Source organism: Coregonus clupeaformis, chromosome 18, assembly GCF_020615455.1.
Source record: "Coregonus clupeaformis isolate EN_2021a chromosome 18, ASM2061545v1, whole genome shotgun sequence".
Classification (NCBI taxonomy): domain Eukaryota; kingdom Metazoa; phylum Chordata; class Actinopteri; order Salmoniformes; family Salmonidae; genus Coregonus; species Coregonus clupeaformis.
Window position 1 is genome coordinate 1689288 of NC_059209.1, and position 19220 is coordinate 1708507.

At 42.3% G+C, this 19220-nt stretch overlaps 1 protein-coding gene across 3 annotated transcripts in view; it reads left to right on the forward strand.

Moving 5' to 3' along the window:
- The window catches only part of LOC121533787 (ephrin type-B receptor 3-like), a 106040-nt gene that overhangs the window by 62013 nt on the left and 24807 nt on the right, over window positions 1–19220 (forward strand). For all 3 annotated transcript variants that reach the window (XM_041840022.2, XM_041840023.2, XM_041840024.2), the window contains exons 4-8: window positions 3386–3541; window positions 5889–6224; window positions 16244–16368; window positions 17385–17547; window positions 18669–18777. In XM_041840022.2, coding sequence (XP_041695956.2) covers window positions 3386–3541; window positions 5889–6224; window positions 16244–16368; window positions 17385–17547; window positions 18669–18777 — 889 coding nt within the window. The remainder of the gene's footprint in view (window positions 1–3385; window positions 3542–5888; window positions 6225–16243; window positions 16369–17384; window positions 17548–18668; window positions 18778–19220) is intronic.

Consider the following 19220-nt stretch of genomic DNA (forward strand, 5'->3'; position numbering starts at 1 on the left):
TGGCTGATTGTGATGCATGGTGTGCATATGTGTCAAAAAGCACACAGGCCTGTACTTCATACCACCCTGCTAACAGAAAGAGGAGATGGGTGAGAGATTCAGGAAAGAGATAAAAGAAAGGTAGAAAGTGTGAAGTAGGGAAGGGGACTTGGGGATCTTGAAGTCTAAGAAGAACAGAAAGGGAGAGAGAGAGAGGAGTATTCTTCATGTCGCCAGCTCCCTACATGGCGTTGAATGGAGGTTATTGAATGTGTGCCCACCTTTAAAGGGGAGTGGACACAGTAAAGCTAGTGGTAGGTGTGTGGTTAAAAACTCCTCTGGCAGCTCAAGGGCAAAGCCCTGGCGACTGGGCCTGATAAAACTCTCCCTAATCAAGTCGACCAGAAACCACAGGGGATAAATCTCCCTGTCGTCTCTCTCCTTCTCTCCTTACCCTCTTTCTCTCTCTCTTTTTCCCTCTATAGTATTTATCTATATATTGCTCTCTCTTCCGAGCCCTTGCTCTCTCTCTCTCTGACTTTTTTTCTCCCTATGACGTTCTCTGTATTTCTACCTGAAACTCTCTCTCTCTCTCTCTCTCTCTCTCTCTCTCTCTCTCTCTCTCTCTCTCTCTCTCTCTCTCTCTCTCTCTCTCTCTCTCTCTCTCTCTCTCTCTCTCTCTCTCTCTCTCTCTCTCTCTCTCTCTCTCTCTCTCTCTCTCTCTCTCTCTCTCTCTCTCTCTCTCTCTCTCTCTCTCTCTCTCTCTCTCTCTCTCTCTCTCTCTCCCCTTAATCTAAAGCTCTCATTAATTCCCTACCAGAGCACAGTGAGGACATCCACATGAATATTAATGGATCAATACTATTTTTTTTCTCTTTTCCTTGCCTACCGCTCCACATTTCTATACCCACTCATTTTTTTTCTTCCTCACTTCCAATTTCAGCACACACCCTAATCGGTTCCTTAAGCCCTATGCTCTGCATAAGAGGGTAAGAGACAGAGATGGAGAGAGAGAGAGGGAAGGAAAGAGAGAGAAAGAAAGAAAACAGAGAGAGATGGGAAGGGAAAGAGAGAGGAGGGAGAGATCTGCAAAAAAAAGAGCCTGCAAGATTAGCATTTTCTATGCCTTTCCCTCCTCATCCTCCCTTCTCCCCCTTTGCAATGTCAGGAGTGGTGCTCGAAGGGGAGGGAGGATGAAAGCAAAGGGGGATGACTTCTTACCTCACTGGAAGCGATTGATCAGCACTTTCAGTACTTCACACATAACAACTTGCCTCGTTTAAAGCTGCAATATGCAGAATTTCTAATAGTTCTCCTAATTTCAGTTGATGTGACAAAACAAGCAATGTATAGTGTGGATAATTGTACCATCTAAACTGTTGTGGTTATTGAAATATATTTTCAATAACCAAACATATTGTATTTTCAGCTTGTTTGAAGCTGGTATACAAAACTGAAAGTAAAAGACGCAAAAACAAAACTTAAAAACGAGAAGCATAGAAATAGCGCACCTAGAACACATCTATCACTTCTTAGACTTGTTTTCAATGAGAATGACAGCTCTATAACTCACAATTCTATACGAATTCGATCGGGTTGCAGCTTTAAAGGGGAAGCTTTTGTTGGGATAGTGCCCAATCGAACCTGATTATTCTCTCTTTCAAGATCTCATTGACCAATTATTATAATTTTTTAACAGGACAATATGATAGAATATGATAGAGAGCCTGCATTGTAACGTCATAGCGACCTTGAAAAAACAATTTGCATAGTTGCTAAGTTCACAAGCACAACTAGCATGTTCACTAACATGATTAACAAGACAAGTGTTATGTGAGGTAAAATTTTATCATGCCAGGATGTTAGTGCTTTTTGTTAGCCATTGGTGGAAGAACAAACACACTCAGTGTTAATGCACACCGCTCAGCAGGCTAATGCGGCTTTGTACCAATATTTAACCTTCACACATTGCAAAACGGTGACAAATGTGACAAGAACCAGTCCCACAGTTCTACCACTGACCTCATTTCCAAATGATACTTTCAACAGGAAGCAAACAAACCCAGTAGCAACACGGCAATTAACATTTTGAACCAAAACAAAGCAACCTTGACATTGACGAGTGAGATAGCGGCATAGCAACTTTGCTCTTTCACCTTCCCCTCCCTTTTTTATTAACATACCACGGCGGCTCCATTAATCTTTTAACAAGACAGTTTAGTTTAGAGATAGATAGATAGATAGATAGATAGATAGATAGATAGATAGATAGATAGATAGATAGATAGATAGATAGATAGATAGATAGATAGATAGATAGATAGATAGATAGATAGATAGATAGATAGATAGATAGATAGATAGATAGATAGATAGATAGATAGATAGATAGATAGATAGATAGATAGATAGATAGATAGTTCCGGATCAGAGTGCTGCACGCTAGCTCATAACTTATCACCTGAGTTATAAACTTCTAAACAGGCCCTGTAAAAATTGATAGGGAGTCTACAAAGGGCACCGGTCGACAATGTTATCACTCTATCCATCAGAGAAACTATGCACTCTCTGCTTGAGGCATTATTTATGTATTTATTTTATGTATTAATGTATTACTTTTACCAGGTAGCATTGAGAACATATTCTCTCTATGACAAATATTTTAACCATTAGTGGTGCAGTAAATTGGATTGATTTGAAAAAAGGAATACGATAGGCACACTTTTGAGAAAAGCTTCTTAGCATTGAGAGCATGTTAATGGGAAGTGAAGGCTGTTCCCAAGTGTCATGGAAGTGTGTGTGTGTATGTGTGCATATGTGTGTGCTTGTGCAAGTGTGCATATATGTGTACGCAAGCATGCATATATGTGTGTGTGCGTCTGTGTGCGTGTGTGCAAGCGTGCATATATGTGTGTGTGTGTGCATATGTTTGTGTGTATATCAGGGATAAGTAAAGGAAGGAGTTCAGAGGAAGGCTGAGGGGTGTGTTAGTAATTTGGGATGACAGTGTGTGCATGTGTGCACGGGTTTATGCAAAGGACTGCATGTTGCTTAAAACACCCTCTTCTTGTAATGTTGCTGGGGGATGTGCTCTCCAGAGAGGCGGAAAAAGGGAAAACAAAAACAAACAAACGCACACACACGGCAGTGAAAGCTGTCAATCATGTCGGAAGCCATAGTTTATCACAGAGGCTCAGAGAGAGTGCCAAGACAACGTGCATGCACACACACACACGCGCAAATGCAAATACAAACAACTACAACCTAGCTTTACACAGATACAATATTGCTATGCTTGAGATTCAAATTAGTGCTTTCATTCACCTGTGTTAACCTTGTCCACCTTATCTGTGTAGTTCCTGGCTTTTGGACTCACTCCTTTCTCTTTGATCTCTCCCTCTCTCAGCTTGCAGCCCGGGCACGTTCAAATCCAAGCAGGGTGAGGGCTTCTGTACTCCCTGCCCACCGAACAGCCGGACCAGCTCTGGAGCAGCCAGCTTGTGCTCCTGCAGAAACGGCTACTACCGCTCAGACACAGACTCACCTGACAATGCCTGCACCAGTAAGTATTATTTAATTTTTCTGCTCATTGAGTTGCTGTCTGCATACACACAAACAAACAACAAACATTAAAGTATGCTACTACACTCAAGGGCCTGAATATACACTGAGGTTGTGGGTATGGTTGTGTGTGTGTGTGTGTTCACTTCTGCAGCCATTAAGCCATTCTAAGACTCAAAAAAAACGAGTCCTTTCTCTCTGGACTATGACCTTCACTCACTACCTTTATCACCACTCTCTGAAGGGCCTGAGAACATTCCCACAGTGCCACATGTACAACAAACACAGCCGTCTCCCAATGTTTTCCAAGCGCTATCCCAACGTTATTGGTGCCTTTTGCCCACTGCCGCCACCTCTCACTGGCAGAGTGTAGGAATTTATCTAGTGGATGTGTCTTAGTTAAGAGCAAAGAGAGCACACATACACACACACACACACACACACATACAGGGAGTAATCCTTTCACTGGTGGTGGACGGAGGGCCTATTTTCTCTTGTTGTTAGGAGGTGTGTTTGATTCTCCCACAGAGCAGGCAGAGATAAGGCCACAGTAATTGGATAACAATTGCTTCGCCACTGCCAAGAGTCTCTCTTGTCCCCCTTAGCTGTTTCCACAAGCACACATATTCATGTATGCGCACAGGCGTGCACACGCAGGCATGCACGTTAGTGGTGCGCGGGTCAGCTGTTTGTTCACCCGCACCCACCCGCAATTGTTAACCCATCCGCACCCGCCCGACTATAAGTGATAAAGTGAAAATCTGAGGCCTGCAACCGACCCTGACCCGCTAATATAGAAAATGTGCTGTAGGCTACAGTCAGAGACGGTGGAACGTTTTTTTGACAGGGGTTGAATAATTTTTTTGCTTGATTTAGATATGTTTCTGCATATAATTACCGACATTTTGGTAGGCTATTTGTTAGTCAACTTGTCTATCATTACATATATGCAGCTTCTCTTCTGTCATTATATGTTGGTTGCCCTAGAAGAGTAATGAAACCCTTGCTCACCAGAATAACATCATACATAGAGAGAATGAATGCTTTGATCTAGTTGACATCGGTAAAGTTTTCTCTGTCACCTCTGCTTCCTTTCTCTGTCACCTCTGCAAAGACATTTAGGCACCGGGGAGAAAATGCAATAGCCCCCCCAAAAATTGCCAAATGACATCAGTTTGACCGGTTGCAAGGTAAACTGTGAAAACTTTTATGATGCTGATAAAGATAGCACCTCTACAGACGGTATCTAACTGTGCATTTAAATTCTCTCAAGATGCTGAAATAAATAAATCATATTTCTCCACTCCTGTTCCCGAGTAAAAAAAAATCCTACATTTGATTTATAATTTTACTGCAAGAAATGCTTAATTCTGCAGGAGTTCATATTATGTCTATGTGAGAGGTTATAGACCTACAGTCAGTCCAGATTTCATTTTCCATTTAACTAATCTGAACAGTAGGCTACAGTTCCCTTGACGTGCCATAGAGCTATTTGAAGTCCCCCTCTTGTGACTGTTGAATTTGTATAGCGCCTCAAAATCATCACATATAACGTAGCCAGCACTGCTGTCGTCCTCTTTTACCACTTCACCAAATCTTTCCCTAGCATTACTTTTCTGGACCTCCCTTCTCTATATTTTCAACTCTCCATTTTGCAGCTTTTCTCTTATTGAATTAAACTCCGACATTGTCCTTTTTGTGGATCAACTTTAACTTTTTCTGCCCGTTCCCAAAAGCATTTGGCGTGTAGGGTTTTTGGCTTGTCTACAGGGCCTAAAGCTTAGGCTTACACACTAATGCCAGATAGCCTAAAACAATGAAAGAAAACCCTCAATGTAGCCTATAGATATAAATTGCACAAGAATTATACATTTATGGATTTTTTAAGGTATTGTTTTCTCTTTATTCAACCTGCCCGCCCTTCATCCACACAATATTTCATGACCCTAAACCCGCCCGCCCCGATATAACCACGGGGACTGCGGGTTATGAGTCAACCCGCGCATCACTAATGCACGTGCGCGCATACAAACACACATCCTCTCACACGCTCTCCTCCTTACAGAAAGAACTGCAAGGTCTGTTTATTTCATATTGAGCTTTCTCTAAGCACTCAAAACACAGAGAGAACTAACCCTAACCTCATCCATTACCACTACCACCAAAGTCGTATTGAAATAGAATCTATTAGATTCTACCCCCTGTCCTAAATATATTTTATGTCCTGTTGAATTGTTCAACATTGTTGCTTTGGCAATACTTCTGTCATGGCGATAAAGTGTTTTTGAATTAAAATGAATTGACATTGTTTGCTTCCTTTCTTTTCTTCTTATTTCCTTCCCCCACAGCCGTCCCCTCTGCGCCGCGCAGCGTTATCTCCAACGTCAATGAGACCTCCCTGGTCCTGGAGTGGAGCGAGCCGCGTGACTCCGGCGGTCGCGGCGACATCTTCTATAACATCATCTGCAAAAAGTGCCTGCCCGAGCGTGGTATGTGCTCACGCTGCGACGACAACGTGGATATCTCGCCGCGCCACCTGGGCCTGACGCAGCGTCGTGTGGCGGTCCGCAACCTGCAGGCACACACCCAGTACAGCTTTGAGATCCAGGCCGTCAACGGCGTGTCGAATAAGAGCCCGTACACGCCGCAGTTCTCCGCCGTCAACATCACCACCAACCAGGCTGGTAGGTAGAACCGTGGCTAGTCTATAGGATTGAATATAACTATTGTTCCATTGTCAAACGGACGGCTGTCTTTTGAATGTCTTGTGTTGTTCCTAACCTAAAAGATAAGACACATGTACAGAGTGAGAATGAATGGAAGCAAAACATGGTCAGCTGCAGAACATGGTTTTGAAGCAGGTTAGCGGTGTGAAGTGCCTTGCTCAAGGGCACAATGACAGTGTGCTACAATCGGTGATGTTACGATAGGTTGAAGCATTTTTCAATATTAGATGATGGTTGCTTCAAGGAAAAATAGATAGTCGTTTACAGCAGCAAGGCAGGTAAAAGCAGACATTTGTTCAGATACAGTTCCTCTGCATGTAGGTGTGGGTTACATACAGTATATGTATTTTAAGTGAAGATTGAGAAGAAAAACATCTGAATGAGATTTACAGAAGGACCATTTCACACGCCCACAGCGCTCGGCACACACCACCGCAAATAGCAATAGCGAGGCAGTGCTGCTTGTATGGCTAGGCATTGAACCTACACTGTTCTGCCCACAACGATCAACCCACTGTCAACCCACAGCATCTTCAGTAACTAGGCCACCATAGCAATCTGCACCACCAAGCCCGATGCAATCTTTCTTTGGTTTGCTGTATGGAGTTTGTGTGTGGGTGTCTGTATTGTGTATTATTCCCTGTTGTGTAGTTTTCCCTGCTCTATGCCTATATAGCCAGGGTTTGTGTCTGGGTCTCTGTGTTGAGTTTCCCCTGCTATAGGCCTTTTAGCTGGGGTTTTGCATATGAGTTTCTATGTAGAGTTTGCTCTATAGGCCTGTAGCTGGGGCTTGTGTGTTGGTTCCTGTGTAGAGTTTGCCCTGGTGGAGGCCAATAGCCAGGGTTTGTGTGTAAGTCTCTGATGTGTAGCTGGGGTTTGTGTATGGGTCTCTATGTAGAGTCTGCTCTATAGACAGGCTCAGGCAGACCCTAGGATTATCCCTCTCCACAGCCGTGTGTCCCTTGTTCCTCATCTCCCTTCTGTTCCTCCTCAAAGCCTCATGAAAGGAATGGGAATGGCCCCCTGTTTGCGCCTGGAGGTCCGGTGGGGATTCCGTAGTCCCCCATTGTTGCGCAAGGGTCAGGCACCGGGTGCCACAGGGGTGACAGGCATAGACACCAGAGCAATGGAGCAAACGGAGCAGCTGCAGACTTCTAATTTGTCATTTTCAATGATTAGTAATGTTTTGAGCTAGTCTGTATTGAAATAGATATGTCCATATTGTATATGATATAATAATTAACAGATTGCATTTTGCACCCCTCCCCCGTCACCTCAAGATGAGTGGTTTTGACCACTCTAAAGTTTTGTTTCGCTCCCGCACTAAACTGTTTTGGTATAGTGAACAAAACATTTTATGCTGTAAATGTAATATTGATGTGCTTATAAAGACAGTATGACTACACTTTCCTAGAAAATACAAATAAGTTGTGTGTAGAATACAACTTTAGCTGTCTAACCAGAACTAGAATGGCATTCTATTTGTCTATTTGGCCAAATTTAAGGATTTGGTTGTCTAACCACACACTGACAAGCACAGCTTTTGGGGTGAGGTTCTGTCTTCAAGTCTCCAGTGGGTGATGAAGTCCCTTCCATCTATGTAATGTATTACAGGTTATGGACAGGTGCAGTCAGGTGGCAGGAGGGATAGAGTGCATGACACTCCATCCTGGGTATGACCGAGTTTGCCTCAACCCATGGGTCCAGCAGACAATGTTCAATAACTACAGGCAGATGTGATATGGAGGAGGGTGGCACTCTTCTCATACCACTCTGTAGGCTACTGACCAGGAAGAAGCTTTGCATCAGTCAGTAGCCTACAGAGTAATATGAGAAGAGTGCAATTGCTAAAGTTATGTAGCTATTCTAAACAAAAGTGTTTTGATAACTTTAAAGTGTAACAGTTCCATGTAGAATAAACCATACTTCACATAATACTGTAGAAGCAGTGTTCTGCTAATATAACAATATGCAAATATTATACCTTACTGTGTGGTGTCCCATATAAGACAGGAGTTCCCTGACATGTTGAAGAATACACAGGGTCCCCCCCTATTGATAGTACCATTCGATTATGATTAATTTTTTAAATAAAAAGTAATAGATGTGTCTTGTATCATCAATTCAGACATCAGTATGAACCAGTCTTTCAGTCAGAGGACTCCATTTCAACAGCATATCTTCTGTCCTTGATGAGTGACACATGTATTGAAAGGGTGATATTACTAAACACTTGTGATGTACTATCTTATAAGTAATCACCTTTTGTCCCTTCTGTGGTGTTTGCCAACGCCTGATGGGCATGGCAGCGCAGATTAGCTCCAGGCACCTCTCGTCACAGATACTGGTCATGAAGGATCCTGACTTCGGCTCCTATATCCGACCCAGCTCCTATATCACAGAGGGAGGGAGAGAAAGACTGTCACCACACAGTTATGGAAGCCAACATTAAATACACGGTTGGACATAGCCAATCAGAGATCCTGATTCACAAGGGACACGTGATAGCATGGTTGGCATTACTCACTCTGGCCCAGGAGTAATCCATTGGCACAGTGGAAAGGGGTACCTTCTTACAACATACAAGACACACATACAGTTGAAGTCGGAAGTTTACATACACTTAGGTTGGAGTCATTAAAACTCGTTTTTCAACCACTCCACAAATTTCTTGTTAACAAACTATAGTTTTTGGCAAGTCAGTTAGGACATCTACTTTGTGCATGACAAGTAATTTTTCCAACAATTGTTTACAGACAGATTATTTCACTTACAATTCATTGTATCACAATTCCAGTGTGTCATAAGTTTACATACACTAAGTTGACTGTGCCTTTTTAAACAGCTTGAAAAATTCCAGAAAATGATGTCATGGCTTTAGAAGCTTCTGATAGGCTAATTGACATAATTTGAGTCAATTGGCGGTGTACCTGTGGATGTATTTCAAGGCCTACCTTCAAACTCAGTGCCTCTTTGCTTGACATCATGGGAAAATCAAAATAAATCAGCCAAGACCTCAGAAAAAAATTGTAGACCTCCACAAGTCACGTTCATCTGTACAAACAATAGTATGCAAGTATAAACACCATGGGACCACGCAGCCGTCATACCGCTCAAGAAGGAGACGCGTTCTGTCTCCTAGAGATGAACGTACTTTGGTGCGAAAGGTGCAAATCAATCCCTGTTTGGCCATAATGACCATCGTTATGTTTGGAGGAAAAAGGGGGTGCTTGCCAGCCGAAGAACAATCAATCAATCAATCAATCAATTTTATTTTATATAGCCCTTCTTACATCAGCTAATATCTCGAAGTGCTGTACAGGAAGCCAGTGTAGGGAAGCTAGCACTGGAGTAATATGATCAAATTTCTTGGTTCTAGTCAGGATTCTAGCAGCCGTATTTAGCACTAACTGAAGTTTATTTAGTGCTTTATCCGGGTAGCCGGAAAATAGAGCATTGCAGTAGTCTAACCTAGAAGTAACAAATGCATGGATTAATTTTTCTGCATCATTTTTGGACAGAAAATTTCTGATTTTTGCAATGTTACGTAGATGGAAAAAAGCTGTCCTTGAAACAGTCTTGATATGTTCGTCAAAAGAGAGATCAGGGTCAAGAGTAACGCCTAGGTCCTTCACAGTTTTATTTGAGACGACTTTACAACCATCAAGATGAATTGTCAGATTTAACAGAAGATCTCTTTGTTTCTTGGGACCTAGAACAAGCATCTCTGTTTTGTCCGAGTTTAAAAGTAAAAAAGTTTTCAGCCATCCACTTCCTTATGTCTGAAACACAGGCTTCTAGCGAGGGCAATTTTGGGGCTTCACCATGCTTCATTGAAATGTACAGCTGTGTGTCATCCGCATAGCAGTGAAAGTTAACATTATGTTTTCGAATAACATCCCCAAGAGGTAAAATATATAGTGAAAACAATAGTGGTCCTAAAACGGAACCTTGAGGAACACCGAAATGTACAGTTGATTTGTCGGAGGACAGACCATTCACAGAGACAAACTGATATCTTTCCGACAGGTAGGATCTAAACCAGGCCAGAACTTGTCCGTGTAGACCAATTTGGGTTTCCAGTCTCTCCAAAAGAATGTGGTGATCGATGGTGTCAAAGGCAGCACTAAGGTCTAGTAGCACGAGGACAGATGCAGAGCCTCGGTCTGACGCCATTAAAAGGTCATTTACCACCTTCACAAGTGCAGTCTCAGTGCTATGATGGGGTCTAAAACCAGACTGAAGCATTTCGTATACATTGTTTGTCTTCAGAAAGGCAGTGAGTTGCTGCGCAACAGCTTTTTCTAAAATTTTTGAGAGGAATGGAAGATTCGATATAGGCCGATAGTTTTTTATATTTTCCGGGTCAAGGTTTGGCTTTTTCAAGAGAGGCTTTATCACTGCCACTTTTAGTGAGTTTGGTACACATCCGGTGGATAGAGAGCTGTTTATTATGTTCAACATAGGAGGGCCAAGCACAGGAAGCAGCTCCTTCAGCAGTTTAGTAGGAATAGGATCCAGTATGCAGCTTGAAGGTTTAGAGGCCATGATTATTTTCATCATTGTGTCAAGAGATATAGTACTAAAACACTTAAGTGTCTCTCCCGATCCCAGGCCCTCGCAGAGCTGTGCAGATCCAGGACAGCTAAGCCCTGGAGGAATACGCAGATTCAAAGAGGAGTCCGTAATTTGCTTTCTAATGGTCATGATCTTTTCCTCAAAGAAGTTCATGAATTTATCACTGCTGAAGTGAAAACCATCCTCTCTTGGGGAATGCTGCTTTTTAGTTAGCTTTGCAACAGTATCAAAAAGAAATTTTGGATTGTTCTTATTTTCCTCGATTAATTTGGAAAAGTAGGATGATCGAGCAGCAGTGAGGGCTCTTCGGTACTGCACGGTACTGTCTTTCCAAGCTAGTCGGAAGACTTCCAGTTTGGTGTGGCGCCATTTCCGTTCCAATTTCCTGGAAGCTTGCTTCAAAGCTCGGGTATTTTCTGTATACCAGGGAGCTAGTTTCTTATGACAAATGTCTTTCGTTTTTAGGGGTGCAACTGCATCTAGGGTATTGTGCAAGGTTAAATTGAGTTCCTCAGTTAAGTGGTTAACTGATTTTTGTCCTCTGACGTCCTTGGGTAGGCAGAAGGAGTCTGGAAGGGCATCAATGAATTTTTGTGTTGTCTGAGAATTTATAGCACGACTTTTGATGCTCCTTGGTTGGGGTCTGAGCAGATTATTTGTTGCGATTGCAAACGTAATAAAATGGTGGTCCGATAGTCCAGGATTTTGTGGAAAAACATTAAGATCTACAACATTTATTCCATGGGACAAAACTAGGTCCAGAGTATGACTGTGGCAGTGAGTAGGTCCAGAGACATGTTGGACAAAACCCACTGAGTCGATAATGGCTCCGAAAGACTTTTGGAGTGGGTCTGTGGACTTCTCCATGTGAATATTAAAATCACCAAAAATTAGAATATGATCTGCTATGACTACAAGGTCTGATAGGAATTCAGGAAACTCAGAGAGGAACGCTGTATATGGCCCAGGAGGCCTGTAAACAGTAGCTATAAAAAGTGATTGAGTAGGCTGCATAGATTTCATGACTAGAAGCTCAAAAGATGAAAACGCCATTTTTTTTTTGTAAATTGAAATTTGCTATCGTAAATGTTAGCAACACCTCCGCCTTTGCGGGATGCACGGGGAATATGGTCACTAGTGTAACCAGGAGGGGAGGCCTCATTTAACACAGCAAATTCATCAGGCTTAAGCCATGTTTCAGTCAGGCCAATCACATCAAGATTATGATCAGTGATTAGTTCATTGACTATGACTGCCTTTGAAGTGAGGGATCTAACATTAAGTAACCCTATTTTGAGATGTGAGGTATCACGATCTCTTTCAATAATGGCAGGAATGGAGGAGGTCTTTATCCTAATAAGATTGCTAGGGTGAACACCACCATGTTTAGTTTTTGCCCAACCTAGGTCGAGGCACAGACACAGTCTCAATGGGTATGGCTGAGCTGACTACACTGACTATGCTATTGGCAGACTCCACTAACACCATCCCAACCGTGAAGCACGGGGGTGGCAGCATCATGCTGTGGGGGTGCTTTGCTGCAGGAGGGACTGGTGCACTTCACAAAATAGATGGCATCACGAGGAAGGAAAAGTATGTGGATATATTGAAGCAACATCTCAAGACATCAGTCAGGAAGTTAAAGCTTGGTCGCAAATGAGTCTTCCAAATGGACAATGACCCCAAGCATACTTCCAAAGTTGGCAAAATGGCTTAAGGACAACAAAGTCAAGGTATTGGAGTGGCCATCACAAAGCTCTGACCTCAATCCTATAGAAAATTTGTGGGCAGAACTGAAAAAGCGTGTGTGAGCAAGGAGGCCTACCAACCTGACTCAGTTACACTAGCTCTGTCAGGAGGAATGGGCCAAAATTCACCCAACTTATTGTGGGAAACTTGTGGAAAGGTTACCTGAAACGTTTGACCCAAGTTAAACAATTGAAAGGCAATGCTACCAAATACTAATTGAGTGTATGTAAACTTCTGACCCACTGGGAATGTGGTGAAAGTAATAAAGCAGAAATAAATAATTCTCTCTACTATTATTCTGACATTTCACATTCTTAAAATAAAGTGGTGATCCTAACTGACCTAAAACAGGGAATTTTTACAAGGATTAAATGTCAGGAATTGTGAAAAACTGAGTTGAAATGTATTTGGCTAAGGTGTATGTAAACTTCGGAGTTCAACTGTATACACACAGCACTGATTACATTATCAATGGTGGTTAAGTGAATTCCAGTTGTCCTCCATTACTCTGAAACGGGACTGGTGTCTGGCCACTGCCTCAGCCTTCTGTAACAGCTCCTGATATGGTAGGAGGTTTCCCACGATGCTGCTGAACAACCAATCCACCAGGTTGTAGCCTGTGAATTAAATATAATATCATCAGAATTAAATATAATATCATCACTCAATAAACATATAGCAAGAAAAATAACTTTCTCTAGTTTGGAAGTAATTTCTATGCTAATAGGGGGACTGTAAGTACAGAATAGATTTAGGCCGGTGATGCTAATTCCGTTTCTATGTAACCAGCTGTGTACGTTGCTGAATGCTTGCTGACACGTTTTGTTATTTTCTGCCAGAGCCATATTTGTAGTAGACAAGTACCATCCTTCATTTATTTTTTCCCTAGAAAAAACATAATAAACTTTTATGAGAACAAGCATTTTGTTTTGGGTTGGCAGACGGCCCCCGAATGCTAGCTAGCTACCTAATTTGCAAATCCGGGTTAGTTATCAATATCTTTGTCCGAGATTAAATGAGTTATGCGAAAATGTTATGTGCGTGCGTTGCACCCAGTTGCAAACTTGACAACATTGTCCAAAAACTCCACATGGGGGCGGACCACAATGTGTTGTCTCTGGGAAATTGGCATCATTGGCAAAAGTGGGCATGTAAGTAATCCATACCAAAACCCTCAAGTACGTCGTAACAAACTCATTTACAAAACCCTATTTAGGACGAGACTGACTTAATGACTAACATTTTCCTATTTACACTTTGTGGTCAATTTTGACACTAGAATAAATGTTTCTGACTCATATTGATGCCAATATAGGCAATTTTCTATGAGAGAAGTTGTTTATTGCCGTCAGTTGCTCTTACACATTTTTCATGGTGACAGCGCTTCAAACAACGCTGCCAAAAAAAGTCCATGTCTGAGTAAAATTGGAACATTAATGTGCTTGCTGAGACTACACTTTTTTTTATTTCTCATACTTGTTATGATTATTATGTTTTTTCACGATTTATTGTCATATATGTAGCATACTCACTGTGGTGTGTTGTTCAAATGGCCACTATTAAACAGAATGACAATTTGAAAATAATTGATAGTAGCCTAGTACTGTAACTGCAGGCTACAGATTTGTTCAAATGTCAAACCCTTTTATTTTCTCTCATCTTTTAAAGGCAATATTCTCGAGGTAGGCTACAGTAGAAGGATTGTGTGGTTTTAAGAACCAAGACGTGATTAGATTATGTATGTAGTGCTGTTCTTTGATTCTATTAATCAAATTAGGACTACACAACAACAACAAATTAGTCTGTATATGAGTAACTCACATTATAATTTTTTTTTTGCATGTACTCCAGTTTACATTTTCAAGTTGACAGTTCTTGTTCCCTACCAGATAACACTGCCATATTGAGAAAGACAATGTTTAAAAGATAAATCAAAGTTCACATTTTTAATTGTACTAAATTACTGTGATCGCATTATTTTTGATAAAAATAAAATGGAAACTTAACAATTGAACAGTGCTTTTTCTTAACCTACAATCATTCACATTCAAATCCTTATTGGGTAAAACAATATTATTCCTCCCATTTTCGATTTAATTTCCTCATTGTCATGTGTTATCCTGGCCACATTCTTAACAGTTTGGCTTGTCAATCAATCACTGTGGGTGGGATTGTCAGGGATATTTGTGAGAGTCACTGAGTTGGTAGGGTTTCAGACCTGTCAATCAATCACTATGGGTGGGATTTTCAGGGAGGGAGCAGGATGTTTGTGAGTCACAGGGTTGGGAGGGTTTCAGACCTGTTAATTAATTATTGGAGGTGGGATTTTCTGGGAAGGGGGTAGATTAGTAATCTAGTCATTAAAACACTTTTTCAATATAATTTATTGTGGAAAAACCTAAGAAAAATAGTTGTGTTCTGTTAAGAAACAGTGTAGAATTGCAGGGAAATGTATTTAAAAAATATACTGACCCACCCCCACCCTCTCCCCTCCAAGCTTTTGCACCCCCACTTTCAGACAAAGTCAGGCGCCCATGGTGACAGGGACCCCCATCCCACACGATGCACCCCCCAGGAGGAGTGTAGGTCAGGGGGGAGCAGGCTGGGGGCAGGAGAGGCACCACCCCGATCAGATTATCCTTAGATTCCCTACCATTCTCTCAGGGCTCTCCACATTCACCTTTTAAGACCAAAAATAAATACAGGCGATAAGCCATGTGAGGCCCGCCATGGTTACTGGTTATTCCCCAGTGTCTCGGCCAGGAGGAGGACCCCAGTGACCGGGGAATCTGCCCAGGGAGGATTCTCTATGGGGAGAGGTTTGAGATTTTCAGGGAGGGATGGGTGGCTGGTGGTAGGCTACTATGTGGGGATGGAGCTTCGGTTTAGAGAAGAAAGAGAGAAAGCGGGGAGAGAGAGACAGGGAGGTCTAGTGTGGTGGTGGTGGTGACAATGACAAGGCCGGGGGGTGATGCAATGGTACAGTAGGGAATACTAGGAGGAAAAGAGACAGATGAAACTGGGGAAGGGAATCATTAAAAAAGAGGGGGACATTTTTGAGCGTACTAAAAAAGGACTGAAGGGACAATGGATGTTATATAAATGAGAATGATAGGGTAGGAACTAGGGAGGTGAGGAGGGATCTGGGGAGAGTACATGGGAGTGACTCAGAAACAAAACAAGCCTGGACTTAGAAAGGAAGAGAGAGTGACAGACTGCTGTTTGTGTAGTCATACACAGGTCACAAATAAAAGAGTGGGTAGAGAACTGAACCTGATGTGGGTGGAGTCGTTTATGTGTGAGTGCGTGCGTGTGCATGTGTGCGTGCGTGTGTGTGTGCCGCACAGGGTGTGTACTGGATCTTCCAAATACTAAGCGCTACCAGTTTGTTGATTGATTCCCTCGTTGCTGAGAAAGAATCACAGATCCCTTGTCTCCCAGCGGAGTTGGAAAAGGATCAGCAGAGCTATAGGGAGAGAAGGGCTGGCTGCATAGCATACCAAGTATAGCAAGCACAGCACATCACAAAGCATCAATATGCTTAGGCTTGTCAAATCAAATCAAATAGATATACAAAGGGTGTAAAACTCGTAAAACACACAATAGTGAATTAAAGTGCATTTTTCCTTCCCTCTACCACTCTCTTACAGCTCCATCTGCAGTACCTACAGTTCAACTGATGGGGGCCACAGCGAGCACCATGAGTCTTTCCTGGCTGCCCCCTGAGAAACCCAATGGAATCATTCTGGATTACGAGATTAAGTACCATGAGAAGGTAAACAACAATGTAAATCAACGCTTCTTAATTCCACATCCTATTTCACAAGTCTTATTTCTGCCTCTGTTGCATGCTGTAATAATATTGCCCCATAGGAAATAATTCAACACCACAACAATAATAACAACAGTTATGACAAAGTCTTAATCCCGTCCCTCTGTCCGCCCGCCGTTTTGTTGGTCCTTCCTTTCTGCCTTCCTTCCTTCTTCCCCTCCCAATTCCTCCTCCTTTTCTTTTCTGTTTACCCCCCATGCAAATATTCTAAAATCTGCATAAAAACAATATGTGCATTTTCCTACTAGAGTTCTGTTTCTATCAAATTGACTTGTTGAGGATAAAAGGCTGTGCGTGATGACGTAGTGCACATAAATATTGCTTTTGTGGTTACATTCCTATGTAATGAATAAAAAATACAAGTTAAATGGGTTTTCATCACATTTTTAACTCTGGTGGTTTTGTCAAAATAAATGTTGTGTTATATAGCGAATGTGCCCACTCTGGTCTTGGCACGTGCACTCTAACCAACAGTTTGCAGATACAGTATGGGTAGGATACCTACTGTACACCACTCTGTGAAGTTCATCATAACTTATTTGTATATAACTGCATGCTTTCCCCAGTTGTAGTGGGAGGACCACACAACATATCCCATGACTCCAAGTTTACCATCTTGTCTAGCGTATTTTGATTTGTCGACAAATGGAAAGTTTACCGACAAATTTGCTGTTTCCATCAGCCCTGTCGTGACATGTTTTATTTGACATGTACTTTACTCGCATAAAAAGGTTGGAAACCTGGTTAGTGTCTCTCTCTATGTTTATTGTTGTGTTGTACTCACCGATTAAAGCTCTCCAGCTACTCTCGCCTCGTGCTGCCTTGTTGGACACGGAATGCGCCACAAAACGGGTGGAGGGAAGGCGATGATGGAAGGTGATGATGAATGAGGGGATGTTGTTTGTTTAGTACATTTTTGAAGCATTTCTTAACCATTCTCTGTGTGTTTGGTTTGGCAGGACCAGGGTGAGGCCATCGCTCACACCATGACAGCCCAAAGGAGCTCTGCCCGCATCGAGGGGCTCAAGACGGGCACGCCATACGTGATCCAGGTCCGGGCCCGCACAGTGGCTGGGTATGGCCGCTATAGCAGCCCCGCCGACTTCAGCACCAACCTAAAAAGTACGATTGAATGAACTTTATTGCTCCCCATGAGTGGAAATTGGGGTTTGTCAATAGTCTAAGACACATACAAGGACGGCATTGACACAAGCTTGCATCAGAATACTACTAAAATTCTCACACACTGAAAAACAGGTTCACATCTCTTGTGGTTGCGATGATGACTGACAACTTGGTAGCAGCACGGTGCTTGCAACACTAGGTTGTGGGTTTGCTTGTTGCGAAGGCCTCATATAGCCTATTGTATATGTGTTCATTGTAAATTGCTTTGGATTAACGCATCGGCTAACTGACCATATTACATCACTTACTTCCTACCTCCACTTCCTAGTCCTGTGCCCCCGCTTATACTGTAAGTATGTAGAGGCTCAAAAGCCTTACAAAAGGTTTATACTTCTTTAGGCTTATCATTGAAATAATAAACCTTTGGTGCCTGTCTGCCTAATCATTTATGACAATGTCTCCCATTATTTGACTGTCATTCCAGTTTATATTAGAGCCAGTTAGGCTAGAGTACTGTATTGTGAATCTAAAGGTTGAAACATACAAAACGTACACTGGGAAACTGCAAACATCCTTCCCATTCTCTTTGATGTAGAGTGGTGAACACAAGGGCATGCCTGTCTTTACATAAGCATATGGTTTCTAGGAGTAAGTGTAGGAGTGGTTTCTAGGAGTAGCTGAAGTGTAGGGTTGAAAGCCTATACAGATGTAGGGTCTTCATTTCAGCACCCTGTTGCAGGAGAACTTTCCTGCAATGCAGGAAACGATAAACTTGTAGTGTATTTGAGGTTTAAAAAGGCTTCTGAAGTTTGTAATTTCCACTTTGAAATTTCAGACTTGATTTTCCCTTACGAAAAATGTATCAACCCCTACAAAAATGTCCATTAATAATATCCCCATAATAATTCACATTTCCTGCTGTAGCAAACTGGCTCAAATTAAGATCCTACATCTGTACATATACAGGCGGGAGATGCACGTATACATCACAAGGACAAAGTATCGTCGGCATTCGCCTAGTCGGAGGGTGTGAGGGCCGTGTGGGTGTAGTGTGTATTTATGTGATAGTGGTGACAGGTTCTTTGGGTAACCCTGACATCTAACCTCTTGACCTCTAGGTGACCCCAAGAAGTCTCTTCAGGAGCAGCTGCCCCTTATTGTGGGTTCGGCCACTGCAAGTCTAGTCTTCATTATCGCTGTCGTCGTCATCGCCATCGTCTGCCTCAGGTGAGAATAAACATAGTCGATACTACCCAGTGAACACTTTGTCGTTTAGACAACGTTGAAAAAGCATCTACGTCTGAAGTTGAAGCCAAGTTCATTTTTTGTTCTAGGATTTACCCCATTGATAAACATGATCAAAAGCAGTTCACCAAGCTCATACAATAATAGCTGGCAATAAGCCATACTTCAGTTTGTGGATGAAACAATGTTAGCATAGCAATGTTAGCAAGTGAGAAAACACCATATTTCTGGCAATTCCTGGCATATTTGATTTACAGATTGAAACCCCCACACAAAAACAAAATGGAAATGTTAACTAAGAGTTTTGTGAGTAGGAGATTAGCTCTATCCAGTGGATAGTCCATACAGATTTCCCTCCCAATCCTTCACTAGGCTAGCCCACTGGACACAGCATGAGCTGCAGCTGCTAGAAGCTAATAGGCCTG